The sequence below is a fragment of the Malaclemys terrapin genome, chromosome 2, assembly GCF_027887155.1.
Source record: "Malaclemys terrapin pileata isolate rMalTer1 chromosome 2, rMalTer1.hap1, whole genome shotgun sequence".
Lineage (NCBI taxonomy): Eukaryota > Metazoa > Chordata > Testudines > Emydidae > Malaclemys > Malaclemys terrapin.
In genome coordinates this window covers 94,852,139-94,871,655 of record NC_071506.1, presented here as the reverse complement: position 1 = coordinate 94,871,655, position 19,517 = coordinate 94,852,139, and the positions used below count along the sequence as shown (strand labels likewise).

Sequence of the window (19,517 nt, the reverse complement as noted above, 5' to 3'; positions counted from 1 at the left end):
TCCTAGTTTCAAGATCATCTAATTTATCAAAACTGATTTTGGACCCAAAACTGAACTTTTCCAGACTTTTCCAAGAAACAGGTGCAAAAGCCCAATTCTCATACCCAGTTGTCCCTCATTAACTGAGCTGTCTTAGTCCCAGTGACAAACCCCAGAATCTTCAAGGAAGCCAAAATGTGCTAATCAGATTTCCCAAGGTGGAGTTGAGACATGGGAAGTCTCATGCATTTGTAGCTGGGAAAGGACAGTTTTATGCCCTTGATACTAGGGAATGGGGTTTGAATGTTATACTACTTTACTAGCATAGAGAAGTGTATAAAAAACATATCTGTTTAATGGTGTGGTTTTGTCAAGGGGTTATGTCTGCAATGCTAAATGACTTGAGATTCATGACTTGAAATATCCTGTAACTTTAATAAATGCATTATTTTTCATAAAACAGCTATTTAAAGCCTACTGAGCCTATTGCATCTTGTTTTTACAATTATTGTAGCTAGAAAAAACACATTACATCACTATTTTCCTAACGTTATAAGGGTGGCGTCCTCTAGAGGCTAGAGTCCGGAGACTGTGTATATATTATCGGTTCTTTCACTGACTCGCTGTAACAACTTTGATAAGTCATTTGTCCAAGATTTTCAAAAAATGTTCTTTAAAGTTAGGTTTCTAAATCTATATATATTTACCTATTGCTTGAATTTTGGAGGTGCTGAGCATCTGCAGTTTTTATCAGCCTCAGTAGAATTTATTGGTGGATGGCACTTCCGAAAATTAGGTTTAGTTAGGAGCCTAACCTTCTTTTGCTGTAGTTGTACGTACTTCACAGTATAGTCACAAGTGCTTCGAGGTTTAACATTTGCAAAGCCAAGCCCTATGAGATATTTTGATCACGAGTATACTGCAGAAGAGTTAAGTAGCTATAGTATTTTTAAAATATCCTACAGGAAAATAAGCAAATTGTAAAACAAGTCAGTGTAAATTTTATGTAATTCTCACTTAAAGTGCTCACACAAACTTTAACCCTGCCCACTGGCACTAATTCATTATTGTACGTTATTTTATTTCACAACTCCCACCTCTGCTCTAGAGCAGGGTAGTGAAGGTAGAGTTAAAGCTGGTCGCTCTGATTTATGAGTCTGATGTAATTTATGCCAGAGACCAAACCAGCCCCCAGACAGCCTTAGTCACCTCTACCCTTTGTGGAGCTTCCTGGGGGGCAGAGAATGGAGCCAAGAAGTGTAAAACAAACCAAAAAAGAATCAGGTTTCTAACATTCTCAGGTATGATAGAAGAATATCATCATTTTTATTCTGAAAATGTTTCTTGTTTTAAAATTGCCACCTGTGTGTGGGGGAGATAGAGATTTAAAATACTTGTCTTGTTAAAAATCCACAACTTTAGTTGTCAAGAAACTAACCTCGTCCTCCTAAAACTTTTTTTTAATGTGATATACAAAAGCCTTTTGTTTTCTCTTCACTGAATGCATCAGCTTTTGGGTAAGAAATATAGTTCCTAGTGCTGGAGAAACTACTAATATAAATTAGGAGATTGGAAATCTAAACAAAAATGTAATATCCACATAAAATTAGTGTTTTTTTTTTTTAAAGTTGGAATTGAAAAAAGATAAAATTGTTAAAAGAGGAAGTGAAGGAGTATGTTTCTAAGCTTCTGTGTTAGAAACAAAGCTGAGAGAATATTTAAGTGTCCTGTTTAATTATTTGAGGTTTTTTTTACTTCAGACTGGTGAGTTTAAGGTTTGTGCAGTTAAAATGCTTGTCTTAATCATCTATGGGATGATTAAAAGTCATCTCTCACTCTTTTAGTATGTGACACTTCCTGAATTGCCTGCTGTTGTGGTCTTCAAAGATGGGACTTACTTTGTATATGATGGTAAGTACAAGTGTGCTCTGTTCACCTACAGGCAAAATACTCAAAGTATATTTGAGGGAAATCAAAACACAGGCATTCTTTTTGAAGGAAAATTTTTAAAAAGATTGACCAGGTTTATATTGGATAATCTTTTCTTTTGTGAAGGAGAGAAAGGGAGAATTGCTGTTGTTAGTTCTCTCTGATTTTTTCTTTTTTTTTTTTTTTATGGAACAAGAGTGAGAATATTGTTTAGCTGCAATAAATGAAGTAAAGATGGAAGCAACTGAAATTTGGCTTTGCATTTTTTGCTTGAATGTACTCTTGCATGTTACAGGTAGATTACTGGCATGCCAATGATTCCGGTTACTCACTACCCAAGATTAATAGTAGAGCTGAAGGGTTGAATGATGGAAAGCAGCCAAAAGCTAAAAGACTCCTCTCCACATGGTGGTAGGCCCTATTATAGGGCCTGAGTACCATATTGAATATTTTATACTATTGCTCATTCCTCCATGCCCAAATTTATTCTTTTCACTTACATAATATTGAGGTGTACTTATCCTGAGGTTAACCTATTAATACATATCAATACCACTTTAACTCATTATCATACCCATCACTTCTTGCTTAAGCTGGTTTACGGTTATTGTTTCTATGTTTCTGCAGGTATTTACTGTTAAGCTCCAACTTTTACCATTGAGTAAGCTAGTCTGAGTTCCCCAAACTCTGAGGATAACTGTTAGAACATCTATCTATGCCAAAGGTTACAGCAGGGGTAGGCAACCTTTCAGAAGTGGTGTGCCGAGTTTTCATTTATTCACTTTAATTTAAGGTTTCACGTGCCGGTAATACATGTTAACGTTTTTTAGAAGGTCTCTCTCTATAAGTCTGGGGAGTGTGTGGAGGTGCAGGGCAGAAGGCTGGGTGTTGGGGGAAGGTCAGGGCAGAGGGCTAGGAGGGTGGGGGTGCAGGGCAGAAAGCTGGGTGTTGGGGGTGACTCAAGGTCAGGGCAGAGGGCTGGGGGTGGTGTGGAGGTGCAGGGCAGAAGGCTGGGGTGCTCGGCTTGTGGGGGTGCTCCCAGCCCCCTTCCCTGAGCGGCTCATGGCAGGGGACTGGGAGGGATATGCCCTGTTCCACCCCCTTCCCCAAGGCCCGTCCCTACCTCTCTCTGCCTCCTCTACGGAGCAGGGAGCACGCTCGGCTCTGCTCCGCTCCCCCTCCCTCTCGCAAGAGCCATTGCTGGCAGGGAGAGGGAAAGGGAGGAGGAGGGGCCGGAATGCACCATGCTGGGGGAAGAAGTGGGGGAAGGGGGGAAGCTTGGCTGCCACAGGACCAAGCTTCTGCTTCCTGTCCCCGCAGGGGAGAGCAGTGGGCGGGGGGGCTGTGTGGGGCAGGGGGGCGTGGACCCCCTCCCCCCACCGCTCTCCCCTTGCATTTGCAGTAGAACCTCAGGAATGGAGGTTGTTCATAACTCTGAAATGTTTATAACTAAGAACAAACGTTATGGTTGTTCTTTCAAAAGTTTGCAACTGAACATTGACTTAATACTTAATACAGCTTTGAAATTTTACTATGCAGAAGAAAATGCTGATTTTTAACATCTTAATTTAAACGAAACAAGTACATAAATGATTTCCTTATTTTGTCAAATCTTTTTTTAAACTTTCCCTTTATTTTTTTTTAGTAGTTTACATTTAACATAGTACTGTACTGTACAGTATTTGCTTTTTTCTTTTTCTTTTCTTTTTCGGCTCTGCTGCCTGATTGCATACCTCCGGCTCCAAATGAGGTGTATGGTTGACTGGTCAGTTCATAACTCTCATGTTCGTAAATCTGAGATTCTACTGTAGATACAAAATATTCACAGATATACATCTCAGATGAAGCTTTTGCCATCTGAATCATTTGAGGGAAAACAAAGGCTTTAATCTCCGTTGAAGGAACCAATATATTCTGCAAAATACTTCCAATCAATAAATGTTTTCCTTAACTTTTGAAGAATGAAGACTTCAGAGTGTTTATTAAATAAATCAGTTTCAACAAGGATATTTCTAGAATTCTTCGTGTGGGTTTAAACTAAAGATTTTTCTTTGCAAGGGGTGAGGGGGGTAGGTTATAGCTCTGAAAACACATCCTAAGGATCTCTCATCTTTTGAATATCCTAAATAAAGAACATCCCCACGTTCTTTTACACAATTAGGTATCTCTCTAAAATGTAAACATCTTACAAAGTTTGTTTTCTTGAGATAACAATCATGTCTGTACTACATTGATGTCTTGCACAAGGTGGAGGTGTTCTGTTCTTTGAGATGACATGGTTTCTAGATTTACCACCTTCCATTTGTATATGTTTGTAATTTAAGACTCCTATCAAATATTCTATACAAAGAACTAGCTGAAATAACTGACACTTATTTACTATGTTTTTAAAGATGTATTTAAGAAAATACTTTAGAATGTTAAAGCAAAATAGGAGTTTTCAAGCTGCATCATGTACTCTGTATAAACATGCTTGGAGGTAATAAATATGGTTTTATGGCTAAGGAAGTGTCATCCTATTCGACACTTGGTGCCTGTCACTGGTTCACAGAAAGAGTTTTAGGATTTTCCTTAATTAGCTTGAAATTTTCATTTAATTAAGTAATCAAAAGAAAGCATGTGAGCAATCATATTCTACTAGTAACAATTATTTTCACATATATGAATCTTTGTAAATTCAGCAAAGTCAAATGATTGTAATAACCTATAATTAGAAGAATCAATTATATTTCTATTTATATCAATATTAATGTCTTTCTGTACACGTAAATGGTGTTAAACAGTGACTTGGAATGTCTTTCTGTAAAATATGTTAGTCCCCCTGCTCCCCCACCATGGCCAGACTGACATCTATAACTTTCTGTGACAAGCCACTAGACTTAATGACATATTCTACAATTGTGGGGGGTTGTGAAAAGTAAATAGTTTTCATATGTGAGACCAACTTGTGTTGCAAAACAACTAGTATGGTAACATTTCTTTAATAAATTAAAAAAAATATACAGGAAAGAGAACAGATTTACACTTTTTAGCTATATTTTTAAAAACATTTATTTTTGTAAACATTAGAAAAAAGTTAGAAATTTCACATTACAAAATAATGTCAGTTATTTACATAAAAACAATAGGAAGGAGCAGAAATTCTATGAAATGGAAAGTGTTTTATAATATACATTAAATAATTTGAGGGTGTCTGCACACAGATTTTATTCAGAATTCTTTAGGCTTTTATTCAAGAGACATTGCCACTGCTAGTTTCCATGAACGTTTCCTCCAGATTGTTCTAGATAAAGTTGTTGCCATCCTCAATGGTATTAACTATGGTTGTCTGAATTTTGGAAAGGGTATGTGATAACTAGTTCAAGTCCCAACTCCTAAAACTTAATTTGCATACTTGCCCTGTTTCCTGTATCCTGTTTTTATTTCACTGCTTTTCTTGCCACTGTGCCAGTGTATTTTATCACTTTTTGAAAAGTGCATGGCCTAGTGTGGTGGTTAATAATGGTTTGTTTCATAGACTTGTTTCGAGTGGTGGAAGACCGTAATGCCTCTGATATCTGCAGGAAAATTATTTTGACTAAATGAGCAGATGTCCATATATCCACTCTAGTCACTCTGTTGATTAAAAATATATATGACAGCAGTCTTCTATCAGTGACTGTGGTCTCCCTTTGTTGGATACCACAAGGAAGACTAAAGTGAATCCTCTTCAAAGTGTTTATTAATTGTTGATCTTCACTCTTGAGCTGTATTTCCATTATTTGACTTTGCAGCTTGAATTTAATAGTTATATCCATGCTTTTTCTGTTAGGCATTTGAGAAGTTAGCCTAAAAAATCATAAAATTATGAATAAAACAAGTGGATTGTATGACATTTGTGCATCCACTTAACCTGACATTTTTCCTAATAGCGCTCGGGTTTATTTAAATCAAACAAACAAAAATCAGAAAACATTTTTCCTTACTCGGTTGCTTAAAATGTGTTAATTGTTTTTAGCAGATGGTCTTGACAACTGTCAACTTAATTTTGAAATTTTAAATGGAAAAATATTACCTACAGTTTTTTTAAAGTTAGATACCTAGACTGACACATAGAAAGGAGCACACTTATCTTTTTTCATTTTAATCAGAAACATAAAATTTTATCTTTTTTTTTTTTTTTTTTTTATTTCACTATCTCATACTGGCAAAGTAAAAATTTAAATATTCACTTACCATAAGATTAATAGTAGACTGAAATGAGACATTTCTGATGAGGATAATGAAAATCTTTTGCTTGCCTCGATGCTTTGCCTCTTTGTTCTTTCTCCCAAATGAAATAGTCTGTCTATGTATTCTTGTTTTGTCTTAGACTTGGAGGTTGGATTTCCCCAGAAACCTGCTTGAGAATGGAAACCAAAACCGAAACTTTACAAGTTTAAACTGCACTGGGTTAATCTTATCATTTGCTGCTGTCAGAACAGAAATAAAAAATTGTTGAAACATATAATTTTAGTACTAAGATGCCTTTTTTCAATGTGTGTTGATAAAGCACCAGAACACAGTGTAGACCAGATGAATGGCCACGTGGAAATATAGCAGTGAAGTATTTTCAAAAACAACTTTTGATTTGGATAAAAAGAATGTTTAGACAAAAGTGTGAATGGTTAAAGAAATCCAAAATCAACTTCTTTAAAAAATAGATTTCTGTCTTGTGACAGGTTTACTTTTAATTACTTTACAATACATTCTCATTATTGAATTCTAGATAGGTTAGCAACATACGCATTTTGTATCTGCTTTAAAGTGTCATTTTTCATTATCCAGTAGGTATTCTCAAAAAAAATCTAAACAATAAGTATCAGGGGGTAGATTTTCTTCAATTCCTTATGCAATTCTTTGAGTCCTCCTACTTCATAGAATAACAAGATAGGAAAACAAACAAAATACTCCTAAAATGCCCTCCCTATTAGGCTATATTTTACCTTAATCTAGTGTAAATAAAATATCATTTGTTGTAGGGGCCTATTCATAAAATGATTTTTGTTCCTTGTCCCATTTAGTTAAAAATAGACTCTGGTGTGCCTTTTGCCACAAAGCAAAAGAAAAACTTTAGAATCACAAGAACAGAAATAAAAGCAAAGCTAAAAAGTACTAGTTACTTAATGTCTACAGTTAAACCCAACTGTTCAAGGAGTTTCATGCAGATATTTGTGCCAAACATCAGTGGGTCTCTGCATAGGTGCTAGGGTCCATCTGCATGGAACTTCTGTCACACTTGACGGTCTTAGTAAATTTTACTCAAGCCATGTCGTCTCATGTTTCTTAAAGAAAATACATTGATATAATAAAAGCAGTTTTAATATAGAGGCCAGAAAGTTGTGCAATAGGACTATCACTTCATTTAAATCTGATTTATTGATTGATAAATGTGCCTAAATAATTAATGATTATGATTTATTTGTATTACATTTACACCTATAGACCTCAGATGAGATCAGGGTACCATTGTGCTAGGTGTTATACAAACATTAAGAAATAGTCCTTGCCCCAAAGAGCTCATAATCTAAATAGAGGTGATAAAGGATGAGAGGGGAAACACTCACAAAGTACAGCAGAAACCTATTTATCCAATCTAACTGGGACCAGGGCCAGATCAGATCATCAAAAATTCAGATAATCCAGAGAATGGAAAAGTGCAAGGCAGCAGCTCTATCTAGATGGAATAAATGGAATAAAGCCAACAGAGATATTGCCTGCTTCTGGACCTGTGTGCGCTGGTTTTTAGTTAATACAGAGAGCTGGATAACGAAGGGTTGGATAAACGGGGTTCTACTGTAGTAAAGTGAATTGTCCAGGGTGACATAATGGGTTAATGTCTGGGCCAGGAATAAACCCATACCTCCTAAGTCCTAGTTTAGCATCCTGATCACTAGACCACACTACCCCCTCAATGAATTTGTACTTCTGCTTTAAACCCATTTGAGTGAGATAGTGGGCATAAAAGTATCATATATCCTCATAGCTATTCATTTATTGGGTCCTCTGGAAAATGACAGTCCTAGAAGGGCTAATGTTTACTTGCTATTGTTTTATGAATTAAAACCTGTTTCAATGTTTAAAACCCTTACATTAATACTATTTAAGCTTAAAAAAAAATTCAAAGTCTCAAGAGCAACTATTTGCTAGTAAAGAAATTCATTTTCCATAATAAATTCACTTTAAAAGTTTGTTATAATACTGTTATGCCATTGTTCTGTTTTGTTATCTGAACAAACGAGAAAGGAGGGAAGCATGTTTCAGCATAAAGAACTTTTGAGAGTTGATATAGGAAATGAAGGGTGCTTCATTAACTCAAGAACGGACTATTTTTAAAATTTCAAGTTAGGTGTACCTTTCACGCTATAACAAATATTTGATTAGTCATATCTGGAAGCATTAACCTCTTAATAGTTGACATTAGAATTTCCCAATATGACTCATTCTATGTGATTGTATCCAAACATCTGTCTATCAGCTCAATGTGTGGTGGTGGTTGCATCTGCCAGCATACAGGACATATTTTATTGTATTTTAAGTCCATATTAGGTTAACAGCTTTGTTTCCTTTTGTGTCCTTACTGCTTTATTCTGTAATTTCATTTCTAAATTTTAGAGGATGTTAACCATTCTTTTTTGCCAACTTGTTGCATCATAATTGTCTTTTGAAATCAACAGTATTGTGGATATATAAAAAATAGATTTTGTGATTTGAGAAAACAAAGTCTTTAAAAGTCACCAAAAATTGCCAGTTTTATTTGCAGCTAAAGTACTCAAAACATTGGAGTGAAGGAAATTCCATACTTACAATTTAATATACACAATCAGTGGTCTGCCTTTTGCTAGAACTGTGTTGCTTTCCTTTTACTCTCCCTCTGGGCTTTTCTGAAGAATATGCTGTCAGTCATGCCCTTTCTAAACATTTGAGGAATGTATGAAATCACCAAACTTTTTTTTCCACTTAAGATTTTAACCCATATCTCCAGAAGTGGAAGGTAGAGTATTACCTTATACAGCCATATATTTCTGCTCTTACTGTCCATCCTAACCATTTAGCAATTTTCTTACTGCATTGTTGGTGTTAATGTTCTCCGTTTTTCTCAATTCTCTCACTTTGTAGAATATGAAGATGGTGATCTATCATCTTGGATAAACCGAGAGAGATTCCAAGGGTATCTTAATGTAGATGGGTTTACACTCTATGAACTTGGAGATACAGGTAAGATGCTCCCACCTTCAAGTTATTTACAATATTTACTGAAGCCACAAACAAAATGGAATAAAAAATGATTTTTAAGCCTCCAAAAGAAGTTACATTCAGATTTAAGGCTCATACTTCCCAGTTGATTTAGTATACTAAAAATTTCATGTGGACCTCAGTACATATACTGTAATATCTAATCACATTTGGACTGAGTTAAATCAAATTTCATCCCTCTAGAAAGATCATAGAAAGCATGCATGATTCCTGACTAAACTCTGCAGGAAATCTGGATTTGCTCTTTATTTTAGGGAAAACTGCATTTAGGAACTAATCCAAACCCATTGAATAAAGTGTAAGTCTTTCCTTTGTCTTCAATGGACTTTGGATGAAGCGCTTATTTTTAGCTCCAAAATACACACAGTACAGTGTTGCCAATTCTGTACTGTTCAGCGAAACTGAGTAGACTACAAGGTTGAGATTAGACTAAACTGTTTCATTAGTGTTGTGTAGATTACCCTTCAAGAGCCTTGTGAACATGTATGTAATGTATGTATGAGAGTTTTGTGATGTATATTTAAGGAGCATTACAAACCTAGATTAGCTCAATTGCGTTGAATTGTGTGGGGGTCAGATAGGAGAAAAAATAATGGGTATTCATGGAGGTACTTTTTTCAAATAAAAATGTATTTGGTTTGTGAAATTTCAGTTGAGAAGAATAATCTGTTATCCTATACATCTGAGAGGTGCAGGATTACAGCTAGTGTTTAAAATAGATACATGAGTGTAGTTTAACATCTACAGTGTACATTTTCAGTGGTAACTGTAGATACCAAACTTAAGATGGCTTGAAGGAGCCTGATTTTCAGAAAGTGAAAATCAACCCCCTTTTAAGATCTCTCAAGTTGAACATCCAAAATCACTATCTTCCTCTGAAAATTTAGGCATCTCCTTTATACACCAAAACACTGACTTTTTTCAAATTCAAGAAGGTAAAATGTCCACTAATTTAGATCATTATGAATGTGTATAGCAGTTTCTGTATATAAATAGAAATGTATAAAAGTGCCGGCACATCTTTTAAGTATAGTTTCAGTTCCATCATCAGTATTAGCAAATGCTATTGGTTATAACAGTGATTATTTTGGGAAATAGTAAAAGACATTAGTTGACTTTGTCAATGCAATAAAGAATACATATCTACAAGTTGTGTCCAATATTTTTATGAAGGAATATCTTGCCCACAATGAGACTTGTGAATTCATCCACACTTCTCTAGAAACCTCAAAAGCACTTGAGAGAAGTGTTCTCTAATAAAGAGGCTTTGAGATGTTAATATGTTAAGGTCTAAAGGGAACAAGGGCAAGCGGGTTTGGGGTGGGAGCATGGAAGGTGATGGGAGATAGTCCCGACTCCCATCACATTTTTAGTCCTTCTCCCAACCTCAGAGAAATCCCTCTTCAACTGCACCATGGAGAAATGGAATGGGGAGGAGCTGTGAAAGTTGCATTATCTCTTTCCTCATTCTCAGAACCCTTCAAGGATTCCCTGAACAAGAGAATATTGACATTGTCAATATTATCCATCTTATGTGGGTTCTCCCTCTACATGAATCTCCTTGCCTGGGGTGCAGTTCAGGGGCAGCAGCAATCAGTAGGGACGTATTGGACCTTTGGAGGCTGGGGTTGATAAGCAGCACTATGTTGTTTGCCTAGATCTTGAGATTTTAGGTGGCCAATCCACTGCTCATTCCACTGTGGGAAAACTCTACTTTCCTAACACAGGGGGAGGAGTGATTTGAAGAAAATTCAGTCAAAATTTGAGGCATTTCTTACTCCGTTTGCTGAGTTTGCCCAACATAGCAGATAATTTGACCTAAATATAAACAATCCAATGGTGCTTCAAAACTTACACGAACTAATCCGAGCAAAGACCGGTACATTCAGATATTTGGTCTCCATTACATTCTACATGATTATTGAATAAATCTGTGCGCAGGGTCATTTGAAAGTGAAGTTCTTCTGACAGTGGACTACGAACCATATAAGAAGCTATTTTTCTGACCTGGTGGCACAGCCAAGAATTCAAATAAAATTCTAACATTTCTTCATGTAAGTTGTAAAGAATAATACTCAAAGTTTTTAATTAAACAAATCAAGTCACAACAGTGGTTAATGAATTGATACAAATAACGTTTTGAACTTTTAAAATGGCAGAGCTCTGGTGATTGCAATACCCATGTATACTAACTTTGTGAGTTGTGAACAGACAAACTGGAACAAACTTAATTTCCCCTCTTTATTTTTTCCCATAGTCATGTTAATCTGGCATTTAGACACATTTAATTTATTTTCAATAGATTAGTACAAACTGATGTATGTAATCAGATGTTTGTATAGCTTCTTTGGGACAGTTGAGAAGGGATCTTTGTACACCCCCAAATTTGGGTAATTGTTTTCAAAACTGAATGGCTCTATGATCTGAGAGTTGGAGAATGTGAGGTGGTAATAATAATAAAACAAAATAAGAAGATTCCCTTGCAAGAGCAATATGATGAATTTAGATATCTTATTCCGTATTTTAGGAAAACTTGTGGCTATTGCGATTATTGATGACAAAAACTCTTCAGCTGAGCATACCAGGTACAGTATTATTGACACTCACTGTGAAAAGTAAAGAATTTGTGCTGGTTTGGATATTAGAATGGCAACAAGCTTTATCTTTACTAGTTTATCTCATATTGGAAAGGAATATTCAAATTCTTGAAGCTGTTTTAAATGTTCACAAAATGAGAGTTGAACTGCTCTGATATTTGCACATTTTCTGAAAGTGCTAGACTAACCGAAGACCTGATTCTGTAGATCTTACTCAATGAGTGGCCCCACTGAGGCATATATGACTACTTGATTCATTAAGAGCTACAGGAAATACCATAATCCTCCCCAATTGTGCACAGGCAATTAAAAAAGGTGAATTGTGCATTCATTTATGTAGATTTGAAATGCAAATATAGGATTTTGCAGGTTCAACTGCAGGTGAAAATTGGGCCTTTTATAAGAAGTATCTTGGCAGTACAGAGTCCAGGATCCTGTGATCTTCATGCAAATAAGATGTTAAGATTGTATTAAATTAAATTTTAAATATCTAAAAGTTAGAAAAGAAAGCTAGAGGTCACTCAATTATGATGTTGATTTGGATTTTTAAAAATGTTTTTAAAGATTGATCTTCAACTCTGTACTGATAGTCACATATTTAAAAAGAGATCAGTAAGTTTAGTCATTTGTACCATCAAAATAAAGTGTTGGTGATCCATTTGAGACAATGCCTTTTATCCAGCTGGGTAATAATTTGCTAAGGAAATTGAGGACTCGTCACCCTTTAGGCAACCATGACTTTTTCAGGAGTCACTCATTTATTAAAAATGATTATGTTCTTACATTCTTTTTGTGCTAAATTGTAACATTTATTGGGATTTTCTTGGAGGTTGTTATGGTACATTTGCTGGTGGCAGTAGAGATAATTTAATTTTGTCTTGTCCAATGAAGATAGCGTTTTAACAGGTACTTTATTCAGTTTGTGAGGAAGGTGAATTTTCTTAGTGAGAAAGGAGAGTCACTCTTTTCCTTTGCTGTGTAGAGAGCATTCACTCCTTATTCAAAGAGCGAAATGATTATTTATTTGAACCTTGTAAATGCAAAGTTTACTCTATTATAGTTGTAACAGTTTTTTTTTTTTTAATAGGCTAAAGTCTGTTATTCAAGAAGTCGCTAAAGATTACAGAGACCATTTTCACAGGTATGTGTATACGGTACTATGGTAGCATAGCTTTTATTCCCTGCCCTGTATGCCCTTCATTTAATGTCGTGTTTCTCACCTTTTGAGGTTGGCAGTCCCTTATATTGAAGTCAAAAATTTTATCATCTTACATTTACAATAAAAATATTAACTATAACAGGGATAAGCCTGTATAATTTATTTGTTTGTCTTTTGAGAGGTTGACAGAATACTTCACCTTGAAGAGTAAAGGTGTGTGAGGGGTAGGGGAGCAAGATTTTCTTTGCTTTAGATTGTAATTGCCCTAATTGCGTTTTGTCACCCCCTAATTGAGAAATACTGATTTAATGGATCGTTAATCATTGCATTCTCATCTCAGGAGTGCAAACTATGCAACATAAATGTTATGAACTGCAATGTTTTCCTGGCAATACTTTCACCATAATTAACCTATTAGTTTGCCAAAATCAAGTATGATTCTTGTTGTCAGTCAACTGAAACTTAGTTTGAGATTTTTTTGAAAGCCTTAAGGGAAAAAGAGACCTCCTTGCAAGCATTTATTTATAAATAAATTATTTTTTAGTTACTAAATTTGATTGCACCACTTTTTCTCCCTATCTGATCTTCCTGCTGCCATGATGGTTCCACGGGTGTCTATGTGAAACCATAGCCTATGTAATCCAGAAACAAAGAATGTGCTTGTTCACTTCTATTCTGTTCTTTTCTCCCATTGGCAGACTTAAATTTTTTTTAAGCCAAGTGAACATGTAGTGAGTGTATCAGACAAAAAAATAAGGTACAAAGAGTAGTGACTGAGGATCATGATGTGTGTGGGCTCTTTTGTAAGTTAGGAAGTTAGTCATAAGAACGACCATACTGGATCAGACCAGAGGTTCATCTAGCCCAGTATCCTGTCTTCCGACAGTGGCCAATGCCAAGTGCCCCAGAGGGAATGAACAGAACAGGTAATCGTCAAACGATCCATCCCCTGTCTGGCAAACAGAGGCTAGGGACACCATCCTTGCCCATCCTGGCTAATAGCCATTGATAGACTTATCCTCCATGAATTTATCTAGTTCTTTTTTGAACCCTATTACAGTCTTGGCCTTCACAACATCCTCTGGCAAGGAGTTCCACAGGTTGACTGTGTGTTGTGTGAAAAAAATGCTTCCTTTTGTTTGTTTTAAACCTGCTGCCTATTAATTTCATTTGGTGACCCCTAGGTTCTTGTGTTTTGAGAAGGAGTACATAACACTTCCTTATTTACTTTTGTCACACCAGTCATGATTTTATAGACCTCTATCATATCCCCCCCCCCCAGTTGTCTTTTTTCCAAGCTGAAAAGTCCCAGTCTTATTAATCTCTCCTCATATGGCAGCCATTCCATACTTTTACATCTTTATAGTAATACATGAATGTGAAGACTGTAGCAGTTGCTGCTCCCCTACGTAGTTTTTCAATATTTATTAGAGAAATATTTTATGAAGAATATTTTTGACTGATGTAGTCTATAATTTTCATTTCTTTAATGTACAATTGATTGGCTTTACTACTTGTTTCTTTGTATCTTCCGTAGGAACTTCCAGTTTGGCCATATGGATGGTAACGACTATATTAATAGCTTACTAATGGAGTAAGTAAATTCTGACTTTAATATTCTCCATTCTCTGTGCTTGTACTAGTTATGGTACTGGTTTGAAGAAGCCCTCTGCTGATGCCACTTCTGCACTCCTCAGTCACTCAAGCTATCAGACTAAAAAGATTTGAAGAGATTTATTTTCTCTCATGTATTTATAACTTACTAGAAGAGAAGCATCAACATTTTTCTCTTAGCCAACTTCTAGTCTTGAATTCCAAGTCCTCTTCTGCCTATTTTACTACAACTACAGTAAATTAAAACCTTATGTATATCTTTAAGTAGCAAATATACCATAAGCACAGTGCTGCCTGGTGAGGCTTACTTTTTAAAAATCATTTTGTTGTACTACTACAAATTTTATTAGAAGTTAATATATTTCCCAAATGTTATGCAGTTCAAAAGAAACAGTGAAATAATAGAAATAATTCAAGTCATTGACAAGAAAGATAGCTGAATTGACATGATCTATTTATGTCCATTGGTCATTTCATTAGAAGGTATATGTATGAGTGCGAATTTATGATTTTTTTTTTCTCTGTACTGATGCACTTTTTATGGTTGTTGCTTTCTTTGGGTGACTTGAATTTCATGTTTGTCTCTCTTCTGGAAAAGAAGTGACTAGCAAAATAAAATGATTGTACATCATTGCCTGAAATGTGAGGCATATGGTTAGCCAAGGCTCTCCATGCTCTCATTTTTAGACTTAATGTTAATTTAGGATTATAGAGTGGGAGCACCCTTAATTCTCAGTGGAGCCCCGATGGAGATTATAGCTGCTTTGCATCAAGGCATGTTGGTACCCTGGTGAAGATTCCATCAACCTCAAGAACCTCAGCCAAGGTAGACCTTTGGTGAATTTGGCACAGTTCTGATAAATAGTGCCTTTTACATAATTCAGGCTACAGCTTTTTTTTTTTTAATTTTAAAGTATGTCTGTGGTGTGGGCCAGGAGACATAAAGCTGAGTTTAAATAACAACCAGCATTATAGGAGTTAGGGATTGAGATAAAATGAAATATTACATAGCAGGCTTCAGTTACTGGGATATAATAAATATTGTTCACTATTTGAATTCAGGAATTAAAATTAATGCAGTTTTTCTGATGTCCACCCTTACAACTCTCCTTACTGTGGTACCGATTGATAGATTAATTGATTGATTGATTGATTGATTATTGGGGGGTAAAAGAATATTAAGGCGGGAGGGATCAACATGGGGTGTCTGGGGCAGGAGGGGCTGTTGTGCTGGGCAAACATAACTGACTACAGTGCACATTTCTTCCTGGAGTGTTTTTCATGCACTTGGGAGGGAAGTAAGGTCAGTCAGCTGCAGCAAGAGGGAAGAAAGAGATCAAGAGCCCTATCAACCTTTCTCTGCTCCCCTGAATGTTCTTTTCAAGTATCTGTATTATTTGGTTGAGTGTTAGTGCCCAGTGCTGTCCTGAGACAGGTTCATGTGTAATTGTGCCTGCCAATCTCTAGGGACATCTGATCCTTCTTCCTTCCTAAGTATTTCCAAGGGATGGAGTAGCATGACCCATGTTAATGCAGAATTTAGGCATGCCCTCTGACTTCCACTAGCTGTGGGAAACGATGGCAGGGCTCCCTCACCCTACAGTGGTAGTCACCACACTAACTTCTGCTGCCCACCTTTTGTTGCTGTCTATTGTGTGTCCTGCAGGCTCTCCTTCACAGTTTACTCTGTTTGTGGATCCCCCTCCCCCACTATGACCTTTACTGCACCTTTCCCTCCCTCTGCCCCCATAACACTAAAAATAACCAGCACTTTTTTAGTTACTCTAATAATGGGTAATTATTAAGGCCCTCACTTTTGTAGTCGAGGATGGGGAAAGTTAATTGCAACTGTCCTGTAAAAGTGCCCTATCTTTATAAGTTCCAGTATGGAAAGTTTTTATGACCAAACTATGTTTGAGACTTTTTTACACTGAAATATGTATATATTTCAAAGTTGTGAATCTCATAAACTACAATGTTTTTCTGCATTATATAAGTAATAAAGATAGAATATTTATGACACTTTAAGAACTGGCACCAGGACACTGTACTTTTAGTTCCATCTGTTTTCCACCAGATGGCAGCAACTGAAAGTCAGTAGAACAATGTAAAACTGTAAGATACTACTTTCCGGTCCACGTAACCTGCTGTTTTATACTACTGTGGAAACATTTAGAAACATCTTTACATCCTTCATAAAGGATAGCATATTTGTATAATGCTTGAAAAATCACTTTTTTTCCAGGGGTGGGAGATTGTTATAGTATTTTTATGCTTTATGTTAGGATAGGTGTATCAACTTGAATTGCACTATGATCGTTAGGGAGTTATACTGGTTAGCAGTCTGTCTCCTTTAAAAGATGGCTGGATTGATTTTTGTCAGAATGTTACCAACTTGGGACGATATCATTTTTTTTTTTTTTTTTTTTTTTTTTTTTTTTGAGTAGGAAGAATACTACTTAGTGTGCTGATTGTGGGTGTTCAACACCTCTGAGAGTTTCCATTGACTTCAGTGGGTGCTCTAAGTGCTCAACAACACTGAAAGTCAAAACATCTTTTAGAGTACCCTTTTTTTTTAAGTGCTCAGCTTTTGGCAAAATGAGAGTCTATCTGGTTATTTATATATTTGTATATTTTTATATGTAAAAGGTGGCTTTTTACTGCAGTACATACAATTGAGTTTTTTTGGACAAGATATTTTTAGTCCCTGGATGGCTTATATGCTGTATAAGTATCTCAATCAGTCCTGTAGTACTACACTTAAATTGCTTAATGTTAATTGCTTCCCCACACCCTGGCTGGCTAACCACAATGTCATGATTTAAAGGGAGTGTAATCCAGTTCTTCTGCCAACATGTTGTTTGACACATCAGGTTTTGGAATAGAGAAGTACTAAAACAAGGAAAAATTGGAAAGGGTTTGTTGGGAGGCCTTAAAAACCTGATGGAGCAGGGGAGCAATAGATCACTCTTAAAAAATTATTCTTCCCCCCCCCCAACCCCCCCCCGAAAAAAGAGGTGGGGGAGTGGTGGGTATATTAGGTCTTTCCTCCAGCTTTTTTTCCTGACGGGGACAGACTTTTGTAGATTTTTTTTTTCAAAAGACAGTATAAAAAGGAGTACCGGTAAAATAAATAAATAAATCAGTTAAAGAGAAAATTAGATGTTCCTAGTCTAAAGTACAATTTTAAGCTTCAGTGTAACAGTAGCAAGAGTTGTCACTGTTGTGTGGGTAGAAAGCAGACTTTCTTTTTTTTTTTTTTAATTCTGTTTTTGTTTTTTCCTTCACAATTCTTTGTGTGGGGATAATTTGCAACTTGGCACTCTACACAACTAACTACATTATATTTTGTTGCTGGGCTCCTGTTGCGTACACCTCTTGATGCACTTAACAAACAAAAAGAGTACCCAGTGGAGAAAAGGAATCTCTGGGGAAAGCCATATTTAGAAATTATCACATGCTGCAAGCAGGAGAGTTCTCCAAGAGTTGAAATACTTCAAATTCCTGCTATATATGTCTTCTTCATTGGCATTTTTGTAACAGGTTTTAGCTTTTTAGCATATCACCATGCTTTACACTTGAAAGTTGGAAGAGCATGGACACATACCATATGCCTTCTGTGGAATTCAGTTTGCTGGCCGTCCAGAAAATTCCACTGTTTTAGGGTTGAACTTTTAAACTTCTAGTTAACATTTTTGATTAACCTCCAAAATTTTATAATTATTCTACTGTCATGCCCAAAACACTCATATGTCAAAATGTAAATTTATAATATTCAGGGAATCTCTTTATATTGGAGAGAATTTATAATTGCTTCCTTCCTAGTTTTTTTAAAGGAAAGTATTGAATTAGCATTTGCTCTTTTAACTAATTTTTTAGTCTTATTGTAGAATCACTAATTACAACTCCATAGTGAAGGTTGACCTCATCAGTGTTAAAGTAGAATATGTCCCAAATGTGTGGAATGTGTCAGCTATGCCAACCTGTTGATACAAGGAGCATCTGAGGTTGCCGTTAAGATTTTGTGCTACAGTATGAGTTTGATGAAATCGGAATATGTATTGCTTTTCAGAGTCTTTTGGAGATTGGAGTGAAAGCCTTATAACATGAGTGTTATTGACAGTGTTTATAGTCAATATAAGAGAGGCAAGGAAGTAGGAGACTTTTTCCTTAACTTACTATTTTTTTGCTTTTCAAGTTTTGAGTTGAGGTGTGTTTTGGTGTAACAATAAATGTCTCTAATTAAAGGTTCTGTGTATTTGTTAAATCATAATGACAAAGTAACATGAATAGTTTGAAGCCTTTAACAGGCATCTGTAGCTCACCTCTTGTGTCTAGGATAAATATAATTACATTGTTGATATGTGACTTTTAAGAAGTTTAACAGAGCTCCTACTCTCCTGGTCAAGCAAAAGCTCATGTATATGGGTTTAAATTGTGTGCCCCCAGTTAAAGAACACTTAGTCATGCATATAGTTAAGTGCTTTTTTGAATTGGGGCCATATGCTTTTGAAACACAAGGCTGTCTACTATATCAGAGCTCAACTAATTGGTTATGTCTGCTATAGCATTTTGCAGAATAGCTACTGCTTAACTGCTTAACACAAGAATGTCCTAAACTCATGAGGTATACAAGTATTGAAACACACATCAGATCTGTGGAATTAAAAGTAAGCTTTTCCCCTTTTTGTTTATATTGTATGTATTTGGTTCAAAAATCTGATTTTTTCCAGTACGGCATTCATGGAGTCAGGTCATGCATGCAGTATAAGAACACATATAGAATAGCATAGACTTCAATAGCCTCATCAAAATATTGATGCTAAGGAGTACATTATTTTTAAATTGGGTCAGTGAAACAACTCTTTCACCTGTACCATAAAGATAGTGGTGGTTTTGTCTGAATGACTTGAGGTGGATATCTCAAGATGGGCACATAAAATTTACTTTCCTTTTGTCTGTAT

The 19,517-nt window shown here is 35.9% G+C and overlaps 1 protein-coding gene across 5 annotated transcripts in view; it reads left to right on the top strand.

Annotated features, from left to right (window-relative positions):
• The window catches only part of TMX3 (thioredoxin related transmembrane protein 3), a 66,103-nt gene that overhangs the window by 23,179 nt on the left and 23,407 nt on the right, over nucleotides 1–19,517 (top strand). For 4 of the 5 annotated variants that reach the window (XM_054018020.1, XM_054018019.1, XM_054018018.1 and 1 more), the window contains 5 exons: nucleotides 1,824–1,890; nucleotides 9,046–9,144; nucleotides 11,711–11,768; nucleotides 12,868–12,921; nucleotides 14,477–14,533. In XM_054018020.1, the coding sequence (XP_053873995.1) occupies nucleotides 1,824–1,890; nucleotides 9,046–9,144; nucleotides 11,711–11,768; nucleotides 12,868–12,921; nucleotides 14,477–14,533 (335 nt within the window). Of the gene's footprint in view, nucleotides 1–1,823; nucleotides 1,891–6,259; nucleotides 6,351–9,045; nucleotides 9,145–11,710; nucleotides 11,769–12,867; nucleotides 12,922–14,476; nucleotides 14,534–19,517 lie in introns of those variants that run through there. The other variant, XM_054018022.1, reaches the window with a different exon arrangement.